Source organism: Sebastes fasciatus, chromosome 13, assembly GCF_043250625.1.
Source record: "Sebastes fasciatus isolate fSebFas1 chromosome 13, fSebFas1.pri, whole genome shotgun sequence".
NCBI lineage: Eukaryota > Metazoa > Chordata > Actinopteri > Perciformes > Sebastidae > Sebastes > Sebastes fasciatus.
Genome location: NC_133807.1, coordinates 13,740,683 through 13,767,690, shown reverse-complemented (window position 1 = coordinate 13,767,690; position 27,008 = coordinate 13,740,683). Strand labels below are relative to the sequence as shown.

At 40.8% G+C, this 27,008-nt stretch overlaps 2 protein-coding genes across 6 annotated transcripts in view; both read left to right on the top strand.

Annotated features, from left to right (window-relative positions):
• Positions 1-281: 281 nt before the first annotated feature.
• On the top strand, positions 282-6,315 carry txn2 (thioredoxin 2). The gene is made up of 4 exons (XM_074655627.1): positions 282-437; positions 3,084-3,370; positions 3,728-3,851; positions 5,186-6,315. Exons 2-4 carry the CDS (start codon positions 3,084-3,086, stop codon positions 5,300-5,302), a joined length of 528 nt encoding a protein of 175 aa, XP_074511728.1. The 5' UTR covers positions 282-437; the 3' UTR covers positions 5,303-6,315.
• A 4,453-nt stretch (positions 6,316-10,768) lies between these two features.
• LOC141780393 (myosin-9-like) overlaps positions 10,769-27,008 on the top strand; it is a 49,700-nt gene continuing 33,460 nt past the window's right edge. For 2 of the 5 annotated variants that reach the window (XM_074655599.1, XM_074655597.1), the window contains exon 1: positions 15,766-16,165. The gene's annotated coding sequence lies outside the window, so the exon portion shown is untranslated. Of the gene's footprint in view, positions 10,812-15,765; positions 16,166-27,008 lie in introns of those variants that run through there. The other 3 variants (XM_074655600.1, XM_074655598.1, XM_074655601.1) reach the window with 3 other exon arrangements.

Genomic DNA, 27,008 nt, shown 5'->3' with positions numbered 1-27,008 from the left:
CCACACGCGAGCGCGCATATGCGAACGCGCATGTGTGGCGACCCGCTACATTTATACGCTTAAAAAGTTACAAACAGTCCCTTTAAGTGTACGTATCCTTGTTTCTTGTCTTTGTCCTTTCTGTGATGTTGCAAATGGAGCTGCTGTGATGCAAAACAAATTTCAGACCTGTCTGACAATAAAATATTATCGTATCGTATACAGGAAAACACACCCACCCATGGCACGCCCTGCATGTAGCATGGCTGTAAACATGCTGGTCTTACATACACTCTGGTGGTGCAGTAAGAGCATTGACCTGAGGGGGGCGCTCCTCACTCTACTGCGGCCATGAGAGGACATAAAAAGCTGCTCTGTCTCTTCTTTATCTTTTAACCAAAGCGGAAGTACTTCACTGGTCAGCCAGAGGCCGAGATCAACGCTAGCTCAGCAGCAAGGTAAACACGGAATATGCGTGGTATTATTATTAATCCAACTCTGCGGTGTGTGACTTTATGAGAAGGTGATGTTGAACTGTCCGCGTGGAGTGTGTATGTGTCTCTTCTGGAGAGGAGGAGACGGTGAGGTGAGGTGAGGTTATCTTCAGAGACAGGAGGAGGAGGACAGAGAGGACAAAGTCATAACGTAACGGAGGTTAACTCACTGCAGCCAGCTGATACGCAGCACACATAGAAGAAGACAAGCTGGAGATGTATAGTTGTTATTAAGGAGATATTCATAAAGAAGTGAATGTTTTCAGCTCGGTTGTTTCATCATCTTTGTTGTGGGAGTGTGTTGTAACAGTTGAGCTGTGTTGAGAGAGAAATGTTACATCACTTAAAGGTCCCATATTGTAAAAAGTGAGATTTTCATATCTTTTTAAATTATAAAAAAGCAGGTTTAAGTGCTTTATATAAATACTGTTAAACTATCAAAACGCTCAATATAAGGAGAAATACACACAGCCCGTATTCAGAAATTGCGCTTTTGAAACAAGCCGTTAGGATTTCTGTCCATTTGTGATGTCACAAATATACACTATTTAGACCAGTACACGTAAACATACTAAATGTTTCCCAGTTTATTTCCTGTTGCAGTGGATGTAAATAACATAAGCTGACAGGAAGTAAACATGGACCCAAACTATTGCCTTGCAATGTCATTCCATGACGGAGCGTTTCAGACAGAGGGTAAATACAGGTATATTCAGGCTGACAGTATGATGAAAATAATGGGGTTTTTTGGACATTACAGCATGTAAGCATGTTCTAGTCGAAACACAAAATACAAGTATGAACCTGAAAATGAGCACGATATGGGACCTTTAACTTCTAACGACTGGCACTTGACAGGTTTAATACTGCTAGATACTAGTTGTTTTGATCGAGTAAAACTACCTCACGAGTCACAAAAATGTCTCTAAAACAACATTACAACTAATGCGTGGGAGTGCACTAGTAAACTATTGAAGTGAGGAATGGAGCCACTGTAACAGATGGTGATGTATGTGGATAACAGAAGGTCATGTTCATGGTGACTGTTTTCATCTGTCTGGAGATGTATAGTTGTTATTTAGGAAATATTCATAAAGAAAATGAATGTTTTAAGCTTGGTTGTTCCTATAGTGGGTTGACTAATATGGGACACCTTTAAGCTCCAGTGGGTGTTATGTCTTCCTCAAACAAATAAAAGTCAATAAAACTATTGATATATAATGTCCTTCTAATATGCCTAAATGCTTCAAAACTATAATAGTCTTCATTCTTTATCTATTTATTATTATTTATAGTCTTGTTGTTTGTTTGATGTTCAATTCTCCATGTAACATAAGTCTAGATTTTGTAACAGCAATAACATTATATTATAATAAATTTACTGAACATGGGATCATTGCACATTTAACCTCGAGTGTCTCCTACATTAAGTAAGGTGATTTTAAGACCTTTTAATAGACTTTTCAGTGTCCAATATTTCAAGATATGACTGTCCCACATTAGAAAATTTGTCTGAGAAAACTTGGCTTTATAGTGTACTGCTATATTCACCATTTCTTTTATGAGTGTGATATCTGCATTTTCTTTTTTTTTGTTGGTTTGATTAGGACATAGGTTACCTCATTTAACTTCTAAAGACTGGCACTTGACAGGTTTAATACTACTAGATAATAGTTGCTTTGATAGAGTAAAACTACCTCATGAGTCACAGAAATGTCCCTAAAGCAACATTACAACTAATGCGTGAGAGTGCACTAGTAAACTATTGAAGTGAGGGATGAAGCCACTGTAACAGATGGTGATGTATGTGGATAACAGAGGGTCATGTTTATGCTGTCATCATATGGGCTGCATCTAAAAGTCATTTTCATTTTCATTCATCTGCAAAGTTTGATAATCGATTAATCGCTTGTCTTTTTCTCCATTTTTAAATAGAAAAAAACATCTTGCCACATGTTTCTTTCTGAAATGCATTATTTGTTTTTCTTGATTTATTTCTGATCTCCATTTATAACATCACAAACTAACCATATTTGATATGTTCTGTTGATCAGACTCGGCCAGTAAAATTATATCATCATACCTAATTTGATATATAATAATTACGATCATCCAAGCATATGCTTAAATTAGCTTCCTTAATCTGTAGAGTTTAAGATGTTCTGTTAAACGGGTATCGAATAATTGACTGATTCATTCAGCTCTAATCCTAGTCCTCCTGGTCAACTTGTAACATGCAGGGTTTGAAGATGATTCAAGCTCCTTCAGATAAATCAGATAGGACAGATAGATAGATAGAGGTCTGATAGATACTGTATGTTGGTGCTTTCTAAGTTTACAAAGTGCTGGCTACCATGACATTATATTCGTTGGAGAATCTTGTCAAACCGCGTCTGTGCTTCAGGTAGACAAACATAAATCATACAGGAAAACACACCCACCCATGGTACGCCCTGCATGTAGAATGGCTGTAAACATGCTGGTCTTACATACACTCTTGTGGTACAGTAAGAGCATTGACCAGTCTTTCTGCTTTTGCCTAAACTGGCCTGAAATCACAATGAACTCAACATTCTTCTTCCGTTCTTTTATCTCATGTGTTTCACACAGATGGCTCACAGGCTGCTAGTACGTAGAATCTGGACGCTCTCTGTGAAAGATATCCGCTGCCTCCCAGCATCCTCTGCCGCCACCACCACCGTCTCCTGTTCTCCTTTTTCCACCTCCCTGCAGTCCGCCACAACCCGGGTCTCCTTCCTCACTCCCTCACGCTCTCTGCCTCGCTCCCTCGCTCACACCTCCCGCCGTGAAGTCTCCTTCAACGTTCAGGACCACGAGGACTTCACAGACCGGGTCATCAACAGCAAAATGACAGTGCTAGTTGACTTCCATGCGCAGTGAGTATCGCATCATGTAGATGACCGTCTGACCTAACAGACCAACTATATGAAGGTCACCATCAGCGTTTAGATTGGTTCCCTATAAGCCTCGCTTAGGACGTTTTTTTCTCTTTTTCTACGTTTGAAAAGTCACATGCATATCATAATTATCTGTGTTTTTATTGTTTATTGATCGATTATTATACTTTATTAAACCTTAAAAGTTAAATGAGTTGTGACGTGCATTTGAACTGGTTTGCTCCATATTTTAAAATCTTAAGTAGCTTATATTCCTATACTTCCTGTACTGGTCATACTAAATACGTGTCTTTTCAGGAATGAACACTGTGTCCTTGGTTGTGTTTGTGTCTCTAGGTGGTGTGGTCCCTGTAAGATCCTTGGGCCGAGGTTGGAGAAGGCTATTGCAAAACAGAAAGGCCGTGTTACCATGGCAAAAGTTGACATAGACGATCACACAGACCTGGCTATCGAATACGGGGTGAGACTCACAGTATTTTTGGCATTGCTGACATTCAGTCAATTTGTTGAATTTGCAATCTAAACTTTGGGTTTTGTAGTTTGTATAAAATACCCATTGTTTTTTTTCCTGTTAAGACAAGACACCCCAGACAAAAACAGTGTTTTTCATGCACTGGTCAATTTTGAGATTTTGGGCTATTTTCTTTCAGACTAGTGGAAAGAAAAACATCCAAAATACACATTTAGGTGTTTATTTTACTACTTTGTCTATTTGCGTATGTAGATTTCTCCTAAACTCACCAAACGTTAGCATTAGATAATGCCTTATCTACATATTTAAACATTAAATTTCAGAAGGATTGTACAAAGAATGCCATGTAAGTAATCGACAGAGAAAGTTTCATGGGGATATCTATTAGTGTCTTGTGTGATTTTAAAATCCATATCTTTAAAGGCTGTTTTCTCAAAATTCGTTTTTTCTCAGACTGAGCCAGAAATCTCCACTTCAGAAGGACTTACATACACCAAACTTTCCAGTTACATTCCTATCTATATTCTGAAAGCTTTTACTGATGGGTTTGTTCATACTGTATACCCTTCATAGCTTGATTTATAGAAAATGTTAACCCTAAAAACATGGCGAAAATGGATAATTTATGGCTGTTGCCAGTATTTTCGGATTTATGGACTGATACAAAGAGAGGTCCTAAATTCTGTCTGTTAAAAACCTTTGACTCTAATATGTCAACAAAATGAAACAAGAGTTTTGAACCTGGCTTTATCCAATATTCAGATTTCTGTTCTTGACATGTGACATTAAATTTCAGAAAACTTGTAATTCAAAAAATAATTGTTTTAATGTAAGTAGGGGGAGGTTTCATGGTGATATCTATTTTAAAAAATTACCCTATTCACCTGGGGTGTCTCCCCTTAAAGGAACAGTGTGAAGCATTTAGGATGATCTATTGGCAGAAATGGAATACAATATTAATAAGTGCATTTTCTTTTGTGTATAATTACCTGAAAATAAGAATAGTTGTGTTTTCGTTACCTTAGAATGAGCCGTTTTTAGCTACATACAGAGCCGGCCGCCATGTTTCTACAGTTCATGTAGTACATTTTCACGTTTACGCGTCGGCCACCGTAGCTCTGCTACACGCTTGGCACACGGGAGAAGTTTCGGTTGGTTGCAATCTGCGACCTCACCACTAGATGCCGCCAGATCCTACACACTGCACCTTTAATGAAGTAAAACTAAAAGGACATAACATGCAGTCACAGTACTTGATGTATCGTATGTTGTTAAGTCAAAATATTATTAGTCTTATAGCTCATAACTTGTTTTTTTTCTAGGTGTCTGCCGTCCCGACAGTAATCGCCATACGGGGAGGAGACGTGATCGACCATTTTGTGGGGATCAAAGATGATGATGAGCTGGACTCATTTGTCAGCAAGGTCATTGGACAATAAACCAGCTCTGTCCCCGCCCTGCCCTGCCGTTCACCACCGTTGTGGTGCTGTTTTGTATGATTTTGGCTGCCATCTTGAGCCAATAAGTAAACAAAACCTTGCCACAATCCCAGCTGGCAAACACTCAAATGCTCACACCCATCCCTAGACACACCCGCTTCAGCTTTGCTTTACTGCTTCCGTCTCTGTCTCCTTCTGTTTTCTTTTTTTTTAGTCTAGAGATGGGTGTGTGCCTCCATTAACCCTTTAGTTCATGCCATGCTCCAATTCGCAGCAGTTCCATTTCTTTTCAATAATGTGACGGCTCCACGGCTCTACTCATTACAAGAGCAGCTGGGCCGGCATCTACGTTCTCTGTTAAAGTCTGTAGAATGGAAAACACACCGCTGTACTGCACTTATACTGTTTAAAATGAGGGATGAACTCTTCTAGTTTTAGTGGTGGAGAGGATTTAACTTAAAAGCTGACAATACTGAATGAGGTTTGTGAGAGTGTTATCTGTAGTTCCTGCTTTTGTCCACACGATGGTGGTATTTCTCTTAACATCGCAAAGCCACACATGGTCATTTTACACCATTATGCCTAATAATGTGAGAAAGGATGTTGTGTGTGTGTGTGTTTGTGTGTCTCTGGGTCCTGACTGTGAAGCTTACGTCAAGTGGGAATTGCAAACATGAGTTTGATTTAGTTTATTACTGAAATTAACTCTGTACCGGAAACATGACCAAGTGAAGTAATAAACGAGTCAGAAGATGTTCTGTATTTGAATTGTGTTTTTATCTGTGGTTTGGAAAAAAGACAAGGTCGTAGCTTTATTATCCCTAATGACACTGATGCAATATAGTAGCTGTGTACTTTCCCCGTGTTGGTTGTTTTGACAGCACTGGAAGGAGGCAGAGTTCTTAACCCTCCTGTTACCTTCAAATTTACTAACATCTTTTATCCTTGGGGTCAATTTGACCCCAGCAATTTAAACCTCCAGAAAATGATTATAATTAAAATTGTTACCCAAGTTTATGTGTCAGGTACTTTATGTTTGTTTGTTGACTACCTAAATAACCCTTTAAATAAAATCAATATCTTCACGGGAACCATATTTTGGCGCCCCCAAAGCTTGGGGAAATATCAAAGTTCTCGCGAGAATGATGTTTCCCCTCCCCCATGTCGTGTGAACTATCAGTGGTTCTCGCACTACTACAGTTATGGTTATGTTAGGTTAGGGCCCTAAAGCTTTTTGAAGATTATAAAGTTGCATGTTATGGTGACCTCAATATCATCCAAAACAAATGTGTTTAAAATGTTGATATTATATGTTTTATACAGCCAAAACAGCCTGGGGTCAAATTGACCCCAAAGAACACAGATGCGTACAGCATGTGTACAGGACATTGAAAACATATCATTTTAATCTTATGTTTATCCAGTTCACCCCATTAAATTAGGTAAAGTCATTAAATATGAAGCAAAAAAAATGATGTTAATCATTTATTTAGAGACGTTAAACATTGAATGGGGTCAAATTGACCCCAAAGATAATCGGAGGGTTAAAGGGGACATATTATGCTCCTTTTTAGTTGCATAGTTGTATTTTGGGTTTCTACTAGAACATGTTTACATGCTTTAATTTTCAAAAAACGCTGTATTTTTATCATACCGGCTGTGCTGCAGCACCTCGTTTCCCACTCGGTCTGAAACACTCTTTTTGAGTTCCTAAATCGAAGCCCCCTCCCTAAAAGCCCAGTTTGCTCTGATTGGTCAGCTGGCCCACTCTGTTTGGTCTGTTCTGATTGGTTAGCTGAACCAAACTCTTCGGACTCCGCTCCTGCTCCGCTCTAACCAGCTTTATTTGAGGGCCAAACTAGCCGCTAGGCAGGTATTATGCTCCTAACTTGGTGACATCACAATGTTACGGAAGAAAAGGCGGGACTTCAATCAAATCAATTCAGGGAGTTCAGGAGCATTGTTTCTGTGGAGGACAGTGACTACCTTTGGCGTGGACTTTGCAGACCTTTTACATGCAGAAAAATCTATATAACACACTACAGCAGTGATTCTCAAAGTCCAGGTCCAAGGTCCAGGGGGCCGCGACACTCTGCCAGGGGGCCTGTGAAAAGTTTACAGATTTATTAATTTAAATTATCATGATAGAATTTATTTCTTTTACAAAAGGCTTCATAGCTCAACGAATAATATTTTAGTTTTTAAATCTACAGTTTAATGGTTAATAGATTACGCTCTAATCTAACAAATCTATAACTCTTAAAATCTGCAAATATGTTTAATACATGTCTAATATCTTTCTAATACATTTCTCCTATATTGTTCGTTCGCATAACTAAGACTATACAAGGGTAAAAAAATAGTTTATATCAAATTATTCCAAGGGACATACATGAGGGGGTCCCTAGTATATTCTCTGTAATGTAAGGGGTCCTTGGCTGAAAATAGATTGAGAGCCTCTGAACTAAAGGATAATAAGTCCTCTTTAATTCTAAGTTAAGTTTGTCTCACTGTGGAAATGAATGGGAGGTTTTCACAGAGTATAAAACAGTGTTTGAATGATGAACTTCAAGTAGCCCTCAATTATTCCCTGGTCTATTATACGTTGTATGTCCCCCCCATATCTCCTCCTTCTGTCTGAACACGTAGGTGTTACTCATGCTGTCACAACCCCTCTCATCAGTGGAATTGAAACGCCCACACACACCACCCACCACTGTAAATTACCTCCCTTCTGCCATCCCCTCAAATCAACAGCGTCTGCGCTCTAGTCTGTCTCTCTAATCTGGATATTATAATGCCTTGAGTCCTGATCAAACATCCTACCAAACTGCCTCCCTCTCCACTTCACATCAGAGTAGATGTCAGACGGACTCTGACCCTCCGGTTGACTGCTTCACTCAGCATCTTATTTTCAGTTTAACCTACTAGGTAATATTTCAGACCACCTGCCCGTCTCTCGCCAGTCCAAATGCATGTGATTCCAGTCTTTGAACAGTCACATCAACACACTGTGGGGCCCCTAGACCCCTCTGCACTGTAGATTTCTGACTTCTTCAGCTGTCTTTGTTTGGTGGTTGCTATGGTTCCCAATTATAAAAGCAAAGTAATGTAATGAATTGGTTCGTTATCACTGGACATTGTAAATGATTAACAGTTGGGCAATTCAGCAACAAGGAAATGTTAAGTGTTTTAAGTAGGGCTGTCAAAGTAAACGCGATAACGCGTTAATGCATATTTATTTTAACGCCACTAATTTCTTTACTCGCGATTTTTAGGTTGTAGGTTAGTTTAAAAGCTAGAGTGAAGATACTGGCATCATATGAATCCATTGGTACCAACCATACTAGCATGTAATGCTAGCTTGTCGCGAAGGAGGCTAAATAACGCTCCAAACTTACGCTAAATTTTGGCGAGGAAAAACTGCCATTTTCAAAGGAGTCCCTTGACCTCTGACCTCAAGATATGTGAATGAAAATGGGTTCTATGGGTACCCACGAGTCTCCCCTTTACAGACATGCCCACTTTATGATAATCACATGCAGTTTGGGGCAAGTCATAGTCAAGTCAGCACACTGACACACTGACAGCTGTTGTTGCCTGTTGGGCTGCAGTTTGCCATGTTATGATTTGAGCATATTTTTTATGCTAAATGCAGTACCTGTGAGGGTTTCTGGATAATATTTGTCATTGTTTTGTGTAATTATGTGTGTGTTCATTGATTTTCAATGATAAATATATACATACATTTGCATAAAGCAGCATATTTGCCCACTCCCATGTTGATAATAGTATTAAATACTTGACAAATCTCCCTTTAAGGTACATTTTGAACACATAAAAAATGTGTGACAAATTTGCATTAATCGCGATTAACTATTTGAATTGACTGACAGCCCTAGTTTTATATAAGACAAAATATAATTCAACAATTTCTTTTTACCAGTTTCACCAGGAAGTGCTACTACACACACTTTCTGGTCAAGGACTATTTCCTATGAGACACCGTGTGTGGAGTGTACAGTAGGATTAAGGCTTTTCTGTGTCATTGCCCGCTAGAAACAACTAAACGAGGTCACATGAGGCTGAAGTAGACAGGAGAACACCTGCAGCCAGAGAAGTTTCACCAGTCATAATTTCATCACCCCGTTTTCTCTCACGACTCGCTAACCGACAAACATTCCCACCCCTGTCTGCCCGGCATGTCATTACAGAGCCCACACAGCTGACAGAATAATGCCGAGGGCCTCCAGACTGGGTTATTAGGTGCACCTCATCATTTGACATGTTCCATCTGCACTTTTTAGTGGTCCTGGCTCGGATTAGGTCATCACAAATGATGTGTTCACACAAAGCTGCTCAGTAGCATTTTTTTGAATAGGGGGGGGGAATTCCAGTGACGTTACATAAGCAGGTGATCCAGATGTACGATTGTAATGCGCTTGATGAAAGACATTCCTGCATAGTTTTGAGATGTCTGGTGCTGCATGACGGCACCTTTTGTTAATGATCTGCCATTTGAACCACTTCTTTCTCTGCTTCCCAGCAGTCAGACTGGTCTCGAGGCCTCAGTGTTCACACTCATGACCCAGGCTGCTCCCCCTCTCTCACACACACCCACACACACCCACACACACACACACACACACACACACACCGACACACACACGCTTCCCCATGCTGTCTGCTCATCCTCTTTGTCTGCCTCTCAGACAGAGGTGACTGTATAGATGAGGTCAAGCTCCAAAGGTTCAAGAACGGCACGTAACCCTACACCTCTTCCGCCAAAAACAATAGACCACACCTCCGTCCTCGCTCCCGCTGTCTCTCTCTTTTACTCAACCACTCTTGTGACCATATAAGGCAAAGAAAAAGACATGGGGGAAGCCAGCGGCTGCTGCTGCTGCTGCTGAACAAACGGGCGAGAGGCAGAGTTGCAGATTTCTTCTACTGACTCATTCTGCACCGCCTCTCTCAGACCCTGAAACTGTTAATGTTTGCTGTGTGTTGAAATGAAATCACTGATCTAAGATGTTTTTGCTGTGTGTTCGAGGTTCATGTTTGTGTGTTGAAGCTTGTGTGTGTATGTGGGACTCTGTAATAACACCCAGATCTGGCACGGCCTGCTAGCATTCTGTGTTTATAGTAAACACATAGCTGTATTTATATTTTAAACATATGCTGCCCTCCACCTTGTTAGCTCTCCGTTCTGTTCCAGACAAATACCAACCAGACAAAGCAGCCACTGTTGCTGTTTATATCGCTCCCATCTTTTTTTCCCCCATGCAACATACACATGGCTTACGATAGCATATTAACTGCATTAGAGATGTTGTCAAATCCAGATTGTAAATTCACAAAGAGACATCTCAACAAAAGGAGGGGAAGCGTTGCTTGTTTTCCCTTTACTCCACATTCCTGAGTTTTGTGAGTCAACATGTGTCTTATCACTCCTTCCTGTGTAGCTGATTGCTGAGGGAAGGAGGCGGATGGAGGTTCTGGAAATAGGGTGAGACGAAACAAATAACTCTGCCATGCTCTCATTATGTTAATTATCTTAATTATTATTTGTGGTTCTGGCCTTTTAGGTGCATACAAACATGTTGCTTTATCGAATCAAGAGGCTGTGTGATCTGAAGTAGTCTTTTTGGGTTTGTACATGACTGGGGAATGATGTCGAACAAAACACAAGGCTTGTTCGCTGGACTGAGCGGCAGTGTGTTTACACTGGGTTCACATTCAACCGTGTGTGTTGAATTTTTTCTGTCAGGTAAGAGGTCACAGCCAGAGGATCTGGGTCAGAGCGAGGGGAGCATTAAAGCTGCAGTAGGTAACTTTGAGTGAATATAATAAAAGGTTATTTTTTATGAAACTGTCACTATATCCTTACAGTACTGCATGGAACAGATAATCTGTGAACAAATCATGCTCCTCTGTGTCCACCTGTGCTCCTAATGGCATTTGCAAGACTCCAACGCGCACGAACAAAAACAACCAATCAGAGCCGAGCTGTCTCTAAGCAGCTGTCAATCAATAAAAAAAAATTGGAAGATTCTGTTACTGTAATGCCTATTTCTCACCTCAAATGTTATTTTAAACATATTTTAAATACTGTTTAGTTGTAAAATGATATTGATAAATGATATTTATAAAAAATACTTTTCATCATATTTGCTCAAAGTTACCGACTGCAGCTTTAAATCCATCAGAGCTTTAGATGCAGTGGAAACACAAACAGGAATGTGCTAAATGGACTTTTAGTTCCAGGTTTAATTGTTCAGTTTAGTTCCTCTGGTTTCATATTTCCTTGAACTTTTTGGTTGAAAATTGTTAGAAGCCATTGTGTAGAATAGAGCTGTTCACTCTGTTTTGCCACACTGCTAATCAGCAAATGTTCCCCTTTGAGGAGAAAAATAGGCATTACAGTAATAGAATATTGATTCATATTTGATCAGCGCTGCCTAGTTTGACCGTGGAGTTTGCAAGTTTCACAAGCAGTGATTGACAGGTGCGTTAGTTGCTCCGCTCTGATTGATGTTTTCCTTCAGGCGTGGTGAAATCTTGCAAATACCATTAATAGCACCCAGGGCTGGCTTTAGGCATAAGCCATATAGGCGGTCACCTATAGGGCACCAACTTCTGGGGGGCGCTGGTCACCTTCTAAAATTTGTTTTTAAATACAATATTTTTTTTTAGAAAGTAAAAAGAAAAATGCCGGTGGGTGCCCTTCCTCCTTTTTTGCATTAAGGTAACAAATGAACAAATGGGGACTCCATATCTGAATTTCGCCTAGGGCACCAAAAGGGCTAGAGCCGGCCCTGTGAGCACAGGAACATGATTGTTTTCATCAGTCTCATGCACTACTGTCAGGATATAGTGACAGTGTTATAAAAATAACTTTTTTTATTATATTTGCTCAAAGTTACCGACTGCAGCTTTAAACGACCTATTTACTCTCAGATTTCACACAGATGTGAGCTACATGTATATGTCTTCATGCATGAGGGCACAGACACACTCTTACCCGGACACTGAAGCGTGAACGCCCACACACATGAACTCAAACAAATGATTACACAGCGAGAGTGGTCAGTGAGTTAACATGCCACCCTTTTAACATGCTGTTAGTGAATGGGTCCTTTTCTTTCTGACTGAATGATAAAATGGCTTTACACACCCTGAATTACAGACACACCCTGCTGCTATTACAACCGGCTGAAGGGAAAAGAGAGAGAGAGTAGGTCACAGTGAAAGGAGAGCGGGAGGCAGAGAGAGGGAGGGAGATAGTGAGGTCAGAAGTGTCCATATTTGGTAATTCATGCCTGCCTATTAATCCTGCGTTCCTCTCTGTGCCCATGTGTGTTTGTTTTGTGTCATTGTTGTGTAATTCGTGTTCTTTTTCAGCACCAGGTTTTTATTATGGGGGGAACTTTTTGTTGTTTTGAAGTTTTTGTTTATTTGAAGTCCCTCTCTCTTTTATTCCCTCCGTATCGCCCCCCTTCTCCTCTCCTGGCATCTGGTCCTGCTCAAGTAACGGGTGACGGGGTGACCTTTGACCTCTCAGCTCAAAATTTCAGATATTTCCCATCCATCCCGGAGAGTGTGAGATTTTATTGAATTTTCCAGGCAGCCACGCTGAATGTTCGATGTTTTGCTCTATACATACATGTGATGGCCAGCTGCTAAACGTATAGAAAAACACACAGACACATTCCTGTCATAGTGACACATAGTAAACGTAAATCACACGTTGAACAGAAAATGGGGTTTTCCCATGTTTGTCAGTGGATGCCAGCCATACCTGAGCCCCTGTTAGAATTTAACTTTTCTTGGTAAATCGGCATAAGAGTTGCCTTTGTGTGGTGTGCTGCAGCAAAAGTTGTGTCACCTATGGAAGCACTATTTGTGTCAGGTCATGTAAAAAGTTGTTTATTCCTGGAGCACAAAGCAGCATCATCTGTTTCTCATTCCTGCATCACTCCTTAAATGTAGAAGGGAAGACAAAACATAAAGAGGCCAAGAGTGGAATTACCTACAATTCCTCTAAAGCAGTGCTTCTTTCTTTTTCCAGACGTACCCTTACAGCCCAGTCAGATGAACTCACATACCCTTTAAAGGGGACCTATTATGCTTTTTCTCTTTTCTTTAGTGTGTTCTATAGTTTTTGTTGAGCATGTAAAAGGTCTGCAAAGTTTCAAAGCCCAAAGTCCACGCCAAAGGAAGTTACTCTGCCCCACAGAAACACTGCTCCTGAACTGCCTGAAATACCTTGCTTGAAGTCCCGCCTTTTCTTCTGTAACATGGTGATGTCACCAAGGCACACATTTGCATAATACCTGCCTAGCGGCTAGTTTGGAACGCCCTCAGACAAAGCTAGTTAGAGCGGAGTCTGAAGAGTTTGATTCAGTTGACCAATCACAACAGTGCTAGGCCAGCTGACCAATCAGAGCAGACTGGGCTTTTTCGGGAGGGGCGGGGCAGGAGCTCAAACAGAGCGTTTCAGACAGAGGGTGAGAAGAGGTGCTGCAGCCCAGCCGGTATGAGAAAAATAAAGTGTTTTTTGAACATTGAAGCATTTAAACATGTTCTAGTAGAAACCCAAAATACAAGTATGCACCTGAAAATAAGCAAACTAGGTCCTCTTTAATCAACATTACCAGTCGTGTTCCAAATGTGCTCATTTTAATTTATTTTAAACAAAGCTGCTGATTTTTCAATCCATGTTTCACATGGAGAAAGTGAAAAATATGTATTAATTTCCATTGCTAATGTCTCCCTTCTGGTTGTTGTGGCATGTGCATTGGCTCTGGGCCTTTAGTTCCACTCAGCAAACTGGGCTCAGATCACCCAATCTGAATCCCAGGAGAGTATTTGAGGCAAACAGGTTCACGTTGTACTGTTCCATACCTCTGTGTAGACTTTGGCAGTAGCACCGCAGAGCTTTCATCTCCACATCCATCATCTCACTCATCCCTTTTTTGTTCAGTTTTCTGTTTCACCGTCCTGCCACCCTTTCCTCTCTCCTACCAAAGTCTTATCTTTTTACCCCTCATTTTCTACATCCAAATAAACAACTATTCTCCAGATATCTGTTGCTTCATCTTTGATTTAATCTGCATAAACCTGTTCTCTCTATATATATCTCTCATTGCTACACCTCTCAAGAACAAGTCAGGCCTTTTTTGAAGAGCCAATGAAAACAAATGTCAGGAGTATTGAGAGGTCTGAACAAGTGTTTCCTTCACATTTAATTAGATCATCACCTGCAGCGGTTCCCATGTAGTGTCAGCGTGTCTGGTCATGAATCCTGGCTTACCTGTTTTGAGCGATGGGAACCTGTGAGAGTAAATTACACACCTGCGCTGCACTTGTTATATCTTGATCTAATCATTTATCCGAGAGGTGCACAGGTGGATTTAACTAAATGCAAAAGATCAATGCGAAATTCAAGTAAACAAGCATTGACCACTGACAGAACATGATAAAAAAGTGCAGTTAAGAGTTTCAAAGTGAAAGTGTGCAACTTCTTCTAAAAAAAATCTCATGTTTGCTGCTCTATCTGAGTAGAGGAGTATGTCATGATCAAACATAAATGTTGAATTATCATTACAATTGATGGTATATCTTTTATGTTTTATTAAACAGAAACTGGAGTTTTTAACCTCTCCAGTTTGCTTAGATTTCATGCAAATATGTTTTTCATTAGCCTCTAAGAACTTAAGCAAGCATAAATTGTTTATATAAAGCAGTTAAACAAAATATTTGAATTCCCTTGGTAGAAACAGGGGCCAGTAGGGTGAACTTATTTATTTTTTAAAAGTGAAATGATGTTTTGAGGTTCAAGGACCAATATCCATCCTGCCAAAGTAGGCCTTGGGCCAGAAATCCAGCTCCCTGTTCTGCTGTTGACCTCTGACCTTTTGGAATGAAGAAAAAAACCTAACATGGATAAATAAAATGCTGTATTATTGATATAACACCTATGAATATAGCATCTTTCCAATATTGGATAGAAGCGTACAGTTTCAAAAAGGTTAAAATATTGCCAGAGTTTTTGTTTTAGTCAAAAAATTACTCCTTTTGTCTGTGAAATGAAAGTATTTTGATGTGACACAAACACATTACTGATATGAGTCGCAGTAGCCCAGACGGGTCTGTGTGTGTGTGTGTGTGTGTGTGTGTAGGATTATGTAGGATATTTGGCAGCCTTACAGCAGAAATAGTACGGAGTCATCACTGCTACTTGTTTATCAAAGCAGACTGACTGGCCAGACTGACTGTTGACACATGAGGGAGGCCCTGGATGATGTAGCCCATCCTGAAAGTGACTGCTACTTATATGGTCATAAAAATCCTTAGTATGCACATACCTCTCTCATTAAACACAGCTTTTATCTGTACCCCTCTGCCCTCCCTCTTTCAAGTTCAGCTTCTTCTGCTGCACTCTTTGCCATGCCTGTATGCGCGTCTGTGATTGGTCCAAAGTGTTGCGGGATCATCAAAGCGCTGCTCTCATTGGTCAGAGAGGCGGGTAACATGCGGGACCGGGAGAACCGCCTCCTCCTGGACCGCACCCCGGCTCTCCGGCTCCGTGAGCTCCGTGCTGTGTGCTACGTACTGAAGTGAAATTACGCGAACCAGTGAGCAAGCCAGTTGAAGGAGGGAGGGCAGAAGGAAGCGAGGGGGAGAGAAAAAAAAGAAAAAATAGAAAGAGTGAGTGGAGAGGAGAAAGAGAGGGAGGAAGCACTGTTAGTTTAGAGCCTGAACTCTCTCTGTTGTCGACGGGTAAAGAAGTTTGACTTCAACGGCGACGCTGACTGAGCCACCACCGGTTTGTTGTTAGCCACCCATCTGAAAAAGCAGGTAACATATTGAACTCTTTTGTCCGCCATGCTCTCTCTTCTCCATGTTACCCTTTCTTTCATGAACTCATTCAATCTGCCCTGAGTCACTCTCCAGCTACAGCCAGTGCAGCAGTGAACCAGGAAGCAACGGTTGCTATAGTTAGACAACGGTTGCTATATAGTTCAACTGCTGGCTGCAACTTCAACCACCAACCGCTGAAGGGTGGAGGAGAGGAAGCCTGCTCAACTGATTTAAAAACATTTCTTTAACTTTTTAAGCGACACGACTACTATTGTTTTTATCTTCAATAACGTAACTTTAATACGCGGACATTGGTGCGATATGTGTCGTCAAATACGATATGTGTTAGCAGTGTGGCCGTTGGCGAGAAAAGCTAAGAAAGCCGTTAATAACGGTCGAGAAGCTAAAAAGCCGTTCATAACGGCTGAGGAGCTCACTAACGGCTGAGGCAGGAAGTGATTCGCTTGAATGAGTTGCAGAAAAAAGGCCTGTTAGAGAGTTTGAGTGGGATGGAAATGAAAGAAAAGTGAGTTTAGATATGTGTAACACCGGCTCCCGTCCGGGACACCGGGAATTTAATGATTAATTTGTGGTTTGAGTTGGAAGTTTGTCGGTTTGTAGCGGTTAGAAACGGACGTTGGAGTGTGTGTGGCCAGTATGTCTGGCTCGCGGCATGACGTCACTGGTTTACCGGTAGACTGTGGCGCTGTTCTTCTTCTTCTTCTCCTCCAGCTCGGCCTCACTGAACCATGTCATCTGCATGTATGTGCACACTATGCCCTTTCTTTACTTACAATCCTGCTGCTATAAGCCTCATTGCTGGGGGGCCCTTTTGAGGGTTTTTTCAAGAGGCCCCCCAGCAAAGGAGGAATACATTTGACTGTGATTTAGTTAAAGTGGCAGTAGGTAGTATAGTTTTGGCATCATTGGACAAAGATTCCATAATAATCTTTCAGCATATTGTAATTCAAGTGTTCTGAGAGATAACTAGACTTCTGCACCTCCTCATGGCTCTGTTTTCAGGCTTTAGAAAATCTAGCCCGTGACGGGAGACTTTGACCAATCACAGGTCATCTCATTGAGAGAGAGCATTCCTATGCTGTGCTCCGGTCATGTGACCTGGTGTTCCATCACCAGATTTCACAATGGCGGCGTCACAAACTTTCTCATTTTACAGCTAAACCGTGCACTACAAGATGATCCCGAAAACATTTGAGACATTAACGTTACATAATATTGTTTCATATTTGATCAGCGCGGCCTAGTTTGGTCGGAGTTCGCGAGTGATTGACAGCCGGCTCTTATAGACGGCAGCTGGACAGCGGACCTCAGATCAGTTCTTACTGCTTGTTTTCCTCCGGTCTGTGAAATCTTGCAGATGCCGTTAGGAGCACCGGAGGACACAGAGGAACATGATGTAAGAATTAGAAAGAGCTTGTAAACAGTGACACCTGTGGCCATTAAGTCATCCTGTTGCTCTCGCTTGTGCTTGGACTACATAGACGCGAGCAAGCGAGCATCAGTTAAAACAGTGAGCAGACACACAAGACTGAACGGGATTGAAAAGCATCATGTTAATTAATGTTAGCAAGATTAGCCAGCTAATACCACAATATCACTATATATTTCACATGCCAGTAGACAGTAATGTTAGCTTACCAAACGAAGGTCCCTCCATGAATCGAAGGCCTGGCCGATGTTGATCCTAGATTTCCCCCGACACAGTCACATTCCTGTTTTGCAAGACGGGGTTCACAATAACTATTTTTTTTTGTGCTTCCGTGGAGTTTGTGTTGGAGTCTGAGTTGTGGTGGGGGTGGTCTTTTGTTGGCGTTAGCGGACTCCATTTCTAACCGAACGTTAGCTATGGTTGCACACTGTTAGCCCTGTAGCGGAACTGAAAATAAAGGCACTCGCGAGCGTGCATGACATCACATCCGTTGGATGGAAAAAACATCCCGCGTTCTTCACATTAAAAGCAGTCTATAGGGTGATAGAGGAAACTCAGAAAGTCGTGGAAGGTCAAATTTTTTTAGGCTAGGTTACAACCTGTTCACAAATTGGCAATAAAAAACGATTAAAACACGTTTATACGTGTAAAAACGTACATACAGTCCCTTTTAAAACATGCATTATTTATTTTATTTAACCACATAGTCTCTTGAGAAACACTATCTCTTTTTAGAATAGATATCTGGCCAAAATGACAGTGTAAAATAGATAATACAGTCACATAAAAATGTTCAACATATAGCACAATATTGGACCTGAGAGAAATAAGGCGTGACTTTTTAAAACATTTCCATTACTCTTAAAACACCTTTTGGTTGTCTGAAGGCAGTGTTTCCAAAAGAAGTTTGGCTTGTAAGTTAATGCGAGCCCAGGGTGCATAGTGCAAAAATGCAGTTTCGACTCGCTCAGAACACACTCTGATGACTCAAACAGGAGAAAGCACTTTACAGAAGTTAATAGGCATGGGTTGTTACATCAGTTAGCTAGATTTAGCTCAAATTATTCCTATAATACACAAGAAGAATGCCAGCTGAAAATGACCAGGTTTGTCTTGTAATTACAGTGCAGTCCACTGTGATGAACATCGGCTAGGCTGCATGAGGGGTTTTATGGGATATGTCAATATCAAGCCAAGTTAAGACAATTTTATGTATATAGCGCTTAAGTCACAAATCACAAATTTGACTCAGAGGGCTTCACAAACTGTAAAACATAGGACACCCTTGAATCTTAGACCCCTGATTTGGATAAAGAATAAATCCACACAAAAAACTTGAAAAGGGAGAAACCTCAGGAAGAGCAACAGAGGAGGGATCCATCTTCCAGTCACAAATAAATGCTGTATATACAAAATAGACCAAATTAGCAATTGTAAAATTACTACCTAGAGAAAAACGACAACAGTATAGGTAAATAAAGTACAAACACAATATAAAGGTTATTTTAAGTTAAGAGTTTTAGACCAGTGTAAAAGTACTTGGAGTGAAGAATATGGATCAAGAAAGACTTCAAATGTTCCCCATATTGCCCCTAAACCATATGATATTTTCTGTATTTTGCAGCCAGGACATTTTTATTAATTTAGTCTAATACAAAAAAGATGCACGTTACAGCAACTCTCTTGATATTTTCATTCCCACGGGCCAATCTCAGACTTTCCTCAGATCTATAAAGTGTCACATACTCATCATGCCTAACCGTGCCATGTCATTGCACACCTACATAAGTGTGCTTTGTCAGTGCAATTTGTGTTTGCTCTGTTATATGGCACATGATTGTGTTTGCACTCTGGGAAGCAAACAGTCTCTGGTATGCTGCACGCCCGCCCTACTGACTTTGAGTATGCCTAGCTAGCTGTGTGGCTATTAGCAAAAAAATATGCATGAATTGTCTCTACCTCTTAAGTCATACTGGGCACCGAAGCTGGCATCCTTCATCCCAACCTGCTTCTCATTTTGAGAGCAAAGGGGTGCTGCTCTCAAAATCAGAACCATACACTTATAATAAGAGCTGATGTTTTCTGCCAAGAAGCTATTAAACCACAGTATGAGCGTCTTACCACATTAATAATATTTGAATACTCAGGCATATTGTGCAAATGTTGGTTCATGCTCAAATGGTAATTGCAGTAGCTGAAAAATACAAACCGCTGTCTTTGTCTGTGTAGTCATATGTTGCTTGTTTTATCAAAGTCATCTCTCATGCTTCTCCGGATGATACACCTACACTCTTTCACAGAGCAGTCCCAGTCCCTTGCTGCGTGGTTTGAGAAAGACACATCAGTAAACGCGTAGCCTTAAAGGGGCACATTGGGTGACATGTGGTATGTCATATCCTGTTGTTGTATTTGAGTCATGAATTAATTACGAGTTGTGCAATGGCTTCTCTGGAGGCCAGCTTTTCTCACATATTGCCAGTTTCGGTGCTGTTATGGAGCACCCCGCAGAGATCGTTACATTCCATCATTCGTGTGTCAGCAATGTCCATACACACTGGGCCCCCCCGGGAGAGTTATGTACTGTAGGCTAGACCAAATTAAACACAGGCATCTTAAAATGTGAACATGGGGCCGGTGTACGAGGCTGTTCAATCTTCTCAAAATGATACAGTCTGAGAGAAACATGCCCGTGGATGTTTAGATTTCATTGAAGGTAGGTCGTCCTCGCTGAGCCAGATTACTTGCAGGCCCCCTTGCTCTTGTTGCAGCTTGGGGAGGGCAGTCTGACACAGTATGTAACAGTAGTTGTCTTCTGGTTTATGAACTCTCAAGGTTCTTTTCACAACTGTGAGGTATTTCTGATCTTTTATCTGTTGTCCGTGCCCTTCTAACTTTCCATTCATAGGCATAATAATGCATTTAATTCAGATAGTCAGGCTAAGAGGAGAGAAAGGCAGATAACGCAGGCTGGAAAAGCTAAAAAAAACAAAACACTTCTGTACTTGAGCTAGAGCTGAAACGATTTGTCGATTGAAAGAAAATGAATCTGCAACTGTTCTGATAATTGATTAAAGCTGCAGTACGGAACTTTGAGCAATTATGATAAAAAGTTATTTTTATAAAAGGGTCACTATATCCTGACAGTAGTGCATGCGACAGATAATCTGTGAAAACTCAGGCTCCACTGTGTCCTCCTAGTGCTCCTAATGGCATTTTCAAGATTTCACCGCGTCCAAACCAAAATAACCAATCGGAGCCGAGCAGTCTCTACAGCAGCTGTCAATCACTGCTCGCTAAACTCGGGAACTCTGATCAAACGGTCAAACTAGGCAACACTGATCAAATATGAATTAATATTCTGTTACTGTAGTGCCTATTTCTCGCTCAAATGTTATCAGAAACACATTTTAGTGTACTGTTTAGCTGTAAAATGTGAAAGGTTGTGACCTGGCTGCTATATTGAAAACAGTCAAGCCAAAACTAAGCACCGCCCACCGGCTGGAGCAAACTTTCTCTCATTTTTCTGATTGGTTGTTTTCCTTCAGCGCTGTGAAATCTTGCAAATGGCATTAGGAGCACAGGAGGACACAGAGGAACATGTTTTTTTTTTTTCAGATTACCTGTCTCATGCACTACTGTCAGGATATAGTGACAGTTTTATAAAAATAACCCTTTTTTACATTTTAAAATATTTTTTTTATAATATTTGCAAGTGTCTGACTTCAGCTTTAATTGTCGGTCATTTTGTTAAGCAAAGATGCTAAAAACGCGCTGGCTCCAGCTTCTCAAACGTGAATCTTTTCTGGGTTGCTTTGTCTTTTAATGATTGTAAATAGGCTTTTGCACTGCTGGTTGGTCAAAACAAGCTATTTGAAAATGTCAGTGAGGCATTTGGAAATTTTGGGCATTTGTCACCCTTTCTTTTGTGACATTTTATCGACTTTGCAAGAAATCAATAAAGAAAATATTTAGAAGACTAACCAAAAATGCAAATTGTTGTTGGTTGCAACCCTAGTTGGCCCCAAATCCTTCTACAATAATATAGGGCTTCAACTAACAATTATTTTCATTGTTGATTAATCTGTTGATTATTTTCTCAATTAATCGATCAGATGTGTGGTCTATAAAATGTCAAACAATGGTTAAAATGTCGATGAGTGTTTCCCAAAGCCCAAGATGACATCCTCAAATGTGTTTTGTTGTCCACAAGTCAAAGATATTCAGTTTACTGACCTAGAGGAGTAAAGAAATCAGAAAATGATCACATTTAAGAAGCTGGAGTCAGAGTTTTGACTTTTTTTCTTTCTTAAAAATTGCTCAAACCGATTTATCAATTATCAAAATAGTTGGCGATTCATTTAATAATTTTATTTAATTTTATTAATCAATCGTTGCAGCTCTACAATAATATACAATATGTTAACATTTCTAAAGGGAGGCTGTCAGTTGGACTGTGTCAATTTTCTTATGAGTACTCCTTTATTTTCTTTTAATACATTACCCTAGTAATAGACTTTGTTGATGACTGGCAGGGCAGTGAAGTGTCATGCATATCCCACGTAGTTTCCTACACAGTCAGCTGAGATTCATTCATGCAGGCAAAAACATTCCAGTCAGAGCGGAGACTGTCAAGATTCTCTATCAACCATGGCAGAGCTGATCATGACATCACTCAGTATGTACAGTAGTTAAGAGTGTTGAATAGTCAATACTGGCCGAAATTCACTTGTTGGCCAAGTATTGTGTACACATACAAGGAATTTGACTCCCGTTTTTTGCATTGCTCTCAATGTACACAGAAAGGCCTAGACATAACAGCTAGGAACAAGAAAGGGCAACAAGCTTGCACACATTCTGCACGCCATGTTCCATATATCACTAATGGTGCCCTTTAATTCAGTTCTTCCAAACATATTCTTCTTGAATGTCTCGTCTATTTTAGTTCTGCCCAAACATATTTCTTCAACAGCATAATTAAGTTGCCTCAGTCAGAATGGTTGAACCGACTGGGCTCAAGGATATATCTGCAGTAGTATGTGTGCTGTGGGTTTTCCATTTCCTTCCACCGCTGTTTATTCCTTTACAATTCCTCGTCTCGGTCTCCCCTTTCTCTGTTCCCTGTCTATGTTCCCCTTCATTTTCCCTCCCCCCTGCCTCTTTTCCTCTGCTTGTTTTTTTTTGCCACCACCCCATCCTTTCCTCCATCCTCCCCCGCACAGCACGCACCTGTAAGGTTTCAATAGAACTGAACAATACCAGGAAATGGTTGCGCTCTGACTTGGACTATACACAGAAATGAGATTTGTGATCTCGACGGACGGACCTTGAACACTTTTTTTTGTGATGACTACATGTGGCTCAGTGGATAATTCTGCTTTCTGTTTTGGGGCATAAATGATGAGGTAATGCTTGATCAGTGATTGCTGATCTAAGGCCTAGCCCTCAATGGAGTGCCTGTTTAATGATCAGCTTCCTGTTTGTTTAAGAAGACGTGATAGTCAGCACCTGGCTCTCCATTTACCCATGAAACTTCCTTGTAGATAATGATTTTTGTAAAGAGTTTCTCTCTTTCTATCTTCTTTTTAGTGATGTTTTTAACACTCTGCAAAGCAGTTGACTCATTAGTGTAAATACAGGTTATGCAATGTGAAGTAAAACCATACATTTATGGCTGAGAGAGCCCACACAATAAACCTAAAACAGAAAAGACATCTGTTTGGTGGTGATTGTGGTGAAGCACAGTTGTATTACTGTACATGTCAGAAATTAGACTTTGTCCGTGGTTGGGTGTGTGTGAGCTGCACACCTGGCGTAGAAAAGTAGTTATTTGCGCAACACATTCACCACAGACACTTTTGCTCTGTGAACTTTGAAACATGCTGTGTAATGCGTCATCTTCTGTCTCCCTTTGAACAGTTTATTCCCATGTCAGTCCAAAATTGTATTGCACACCAGATGCCCGGGTTGTCATCTAGCATGTGGCTCTCGGAGGCCTGTGATTGCATTGTTTGATGAGATAAGTCTTATGAGTGACTCAAAGGGAGTGCCCTAGGTAAAGATAACAAGTGATATAGGTAAAAAGAGCCACACGATAATCCAAAAGAGTGAAGAAGGGAGTGTGGTCTGGTGATAGGATGAATGTTATGAGAACATATATGCAGAAGTGAGGTAGTAATAACAGATTTTCTTCACTGAATCTGTCAGAAATATAAGACCTAGCGGTGCCAGCTCAGCATTCCACATAAAGAAGCATTGCTGACAGATTGAAATGTGTATCTTAACTCCCCTCTGCATTCTTTCACCGTCTGCTAAAAGGGCTTACGTAACCACCTATCTATTTATCTAAGGGTCAATACTGTTGAGTGTTCTAGTAAAAGGGCAAACTGGTGCAGTGCAGTATCTGCTCTGTTTTGTCAAATAGCCAGTCAATTGTGCATTCAACGGTGTAATCGGATAGCAGGTTTTAATGACAGATGCAGAATGTATTCTATGACCCTGAAAATGATGCGTTTATCAGACCGACACCCTATTTCCAATTATCTGTCCTCCCTGTCATTTAACAGAAGTGTACAATGGGTCTGCCTTCTGACTTCTATTGGACAACTGGTTGAAATAGGTAAAACAGACATTTATTCAGAATCTTTATACATAGCCCAAAGCACTTGAATTGATACGTGCATTTGAAGCAGTTGTATAGGTCAGTGATTCTCAACCATGAGTATTGATAAAACCATTTAAATATTAAGCTAAAAGTAATGGACAAACTATTGAAATAGCTAAAGTAAGGCAGAAATGGTTGAAACGCCAAGCTTCTGCAAAAAACAACAACAAAACCTTAAACACTTCGAGCTCGTGTTAGGAAGTTAAACAATTCATAATTCCCTCTCTAATATCTTTTTTTATATTAATGTGAAAACATCTCCTTCAAACAAGTGGATTTATTCAAGTTTCTCATCAAAAAATACATTTTACAAGATTACATTTGAACACATCATGATAACGTTATAATTTACCTTTGCCTAATACTCATGTTTACAATGAATAGAGCCTGAATGCATCATAATGTAAATCAATGCAACCTCCGTTAACGTTAGGTGAAAGCTCCGTGCAGGACTGTGCTGCCTACTTGCTGCTAACAGCTAACTAGCTCTCCTTCTGCTGATTTCAACAGGGATTTGTTGTTTCTATTATCAGGAAAAGGGTGTTTCCCCTGGACGTGCACCAGCTACCAGCCAAATGCTGGTAAAATATGCAGGTGGCTGCTAGATTTGCTTCATTCACCAGCCAAAAAAAAACAATGATAATGAATTGAGTTGAATCATACACAAATATCTAAATTGGTAGGGTAAAAATATTAGATTTTCAGCATGTATGAGAGATTTCCTGAAGTCAAATATATCAGTCATTGTCAGGAATTATTTATTGAATTTTTTCCAGCAACCCAAAAATCTAAGAATAGACATTTCCCTCACAAATTCGAGGTATTTTCTTTTTAATTTATAAGGGACATATACATATACATATACTTCTGGTGAATATATTCATTTAATATTCAGGTTAGCATGCAGCTAACCAGAATGACTGGTGGTGTTGATGAATGGGTACTTGAGTTCATCTGACAGAGCTGTGGTGGGGTTACATCAGATAAAAGTTGGGAACCACTGTACAGTAGGTGATGTGCTGAGAGCTTTAATAAGACCTCGTAGGGGCCTCCAGTTGTAAATGGCAGATGGCATTGGCCAGCTTACAGTTCAAAGTGAAATTGGATCCTGGTTGTGGCAGGAATGTGGAAAGTGATGTAGATCTGTCAAGCAGTGCAGTTATTTTCCATCAAGGGCTTAATTTGCTTCTCAAAGCCACGCAGCGTGCGCTCAAGAAAATGCCACCTTCCCTCCTCCTCGAAAGACTCGCACACAACAAGTTCCACAAATGGCAAAATAGTTTTCTCAGTTTGTCATTTCCTCTTTTCCTTCCCTTTCTTGTCCTTGCCCCACCCTTCCACTTTCAGAAGGAGGGCGAAGGGGAGAGAGAGCGGGAGAGTGCCGACGTGTGAGCCCATAATGAATTTTGACTGACTCCGTACCTTTCCAGGCCCTGTCTGGCACCCACTCTCACTTTCATGAGAGAGAGCGAACTCTCAGGCAGTAGATCATTGGGCTGTGAGGGGGATGAAGCCAAGACCCAAGAGGACCTGACACTTGAACTAGAGATTAGAGCATTTGTTGGAAAGAGTAATCTAAACAGTTGAAGCCAAACGGACAAGGGAGACAACAGTGCAAAACAACATCCACAGCGTGAGGAGGACAGCGGATGAGCAGACTTGGCTCTGCTCACGCCGGCTGGGATGTTGCGATGGGATGCAGTTGGTGGGAGTACAGTGTTATTGACTTTTTGGTCATTCTATTAATATTCCTGTCAATGGGGCAGTCGATGCAGCACAGCTGGTTTATAGGTTCCCTTTAGCTGGAGCAGGAGGGTTTGACTGTACATGGTCATGCTTTGGTAGAGGTTGTCTCGACTCCTGGTTTTTACAGTAACTCGGGGAGAGTCGCTGAGGTGGAAAGGAATGAGAGGGAGTCTGACTGACGGAGGGATGGCCTCAGTTTTATAAAGACCAAAGTTGACCTGCTTTCTAAACAGGACAACTGGGACTGAAAAGGACGCTCTGTAGCTCTTCCCTTTTCCTTTCCACCTCTTCCTCCAAAATCCTGGCCACTGCATCACTTCCTTTTCTTTGTAACCACATTCTGGTTTCTGTGATGAGGCTGGTTTCTAAAACCATAAGGATACAGCTAACTTGGTTTCTAAAACCAGCCTCCGTTCTCTTCCTTGTGCTATTTATTTTATGGTTCCTCTTCCTTTTTCAAGAAGGCTGCTGCTTTGACAGGACACTGCTAACTCTGTTTTTCATTTGGGCATTTTGAGAACATAATCCTTTAATGGTATCTCAGTCAAGTCTCATAAAGTTCATGGATTTTTTGCCAAGTGTTGGTTTCGGGATGACTGTTTTCTACCTACTGCCATGTATCCAATTAATGAGTAATCCTTGTTATGATTATCTAGACCGGTTAATCTCATCATAAATAGGTCTCAACAGAATAGATAGTAAATTCTTTCACAGCAGAGCGTGTTGCAAAGTGACAAGGAATCAGAGAAACCTTGATTCTTACAGGATTATGGAGGACTTGGCAGGGCGGCAGCAAAAACCTGAGCCGAACAGGGGGGCGTTGGTTTTATCTCAAAGTCAAGTCAACATCCGTGTCTTCCTATAACTGTCAGCCTCCACAATTGTCTGACGGGAGTTCTTTAACCCTCCTCTTTTTTCCTACTTTCAATATAGAGCAGCACTTGTCGAACTAGAATAGCTGTTGGGGTAATTTTAGTCCTCAT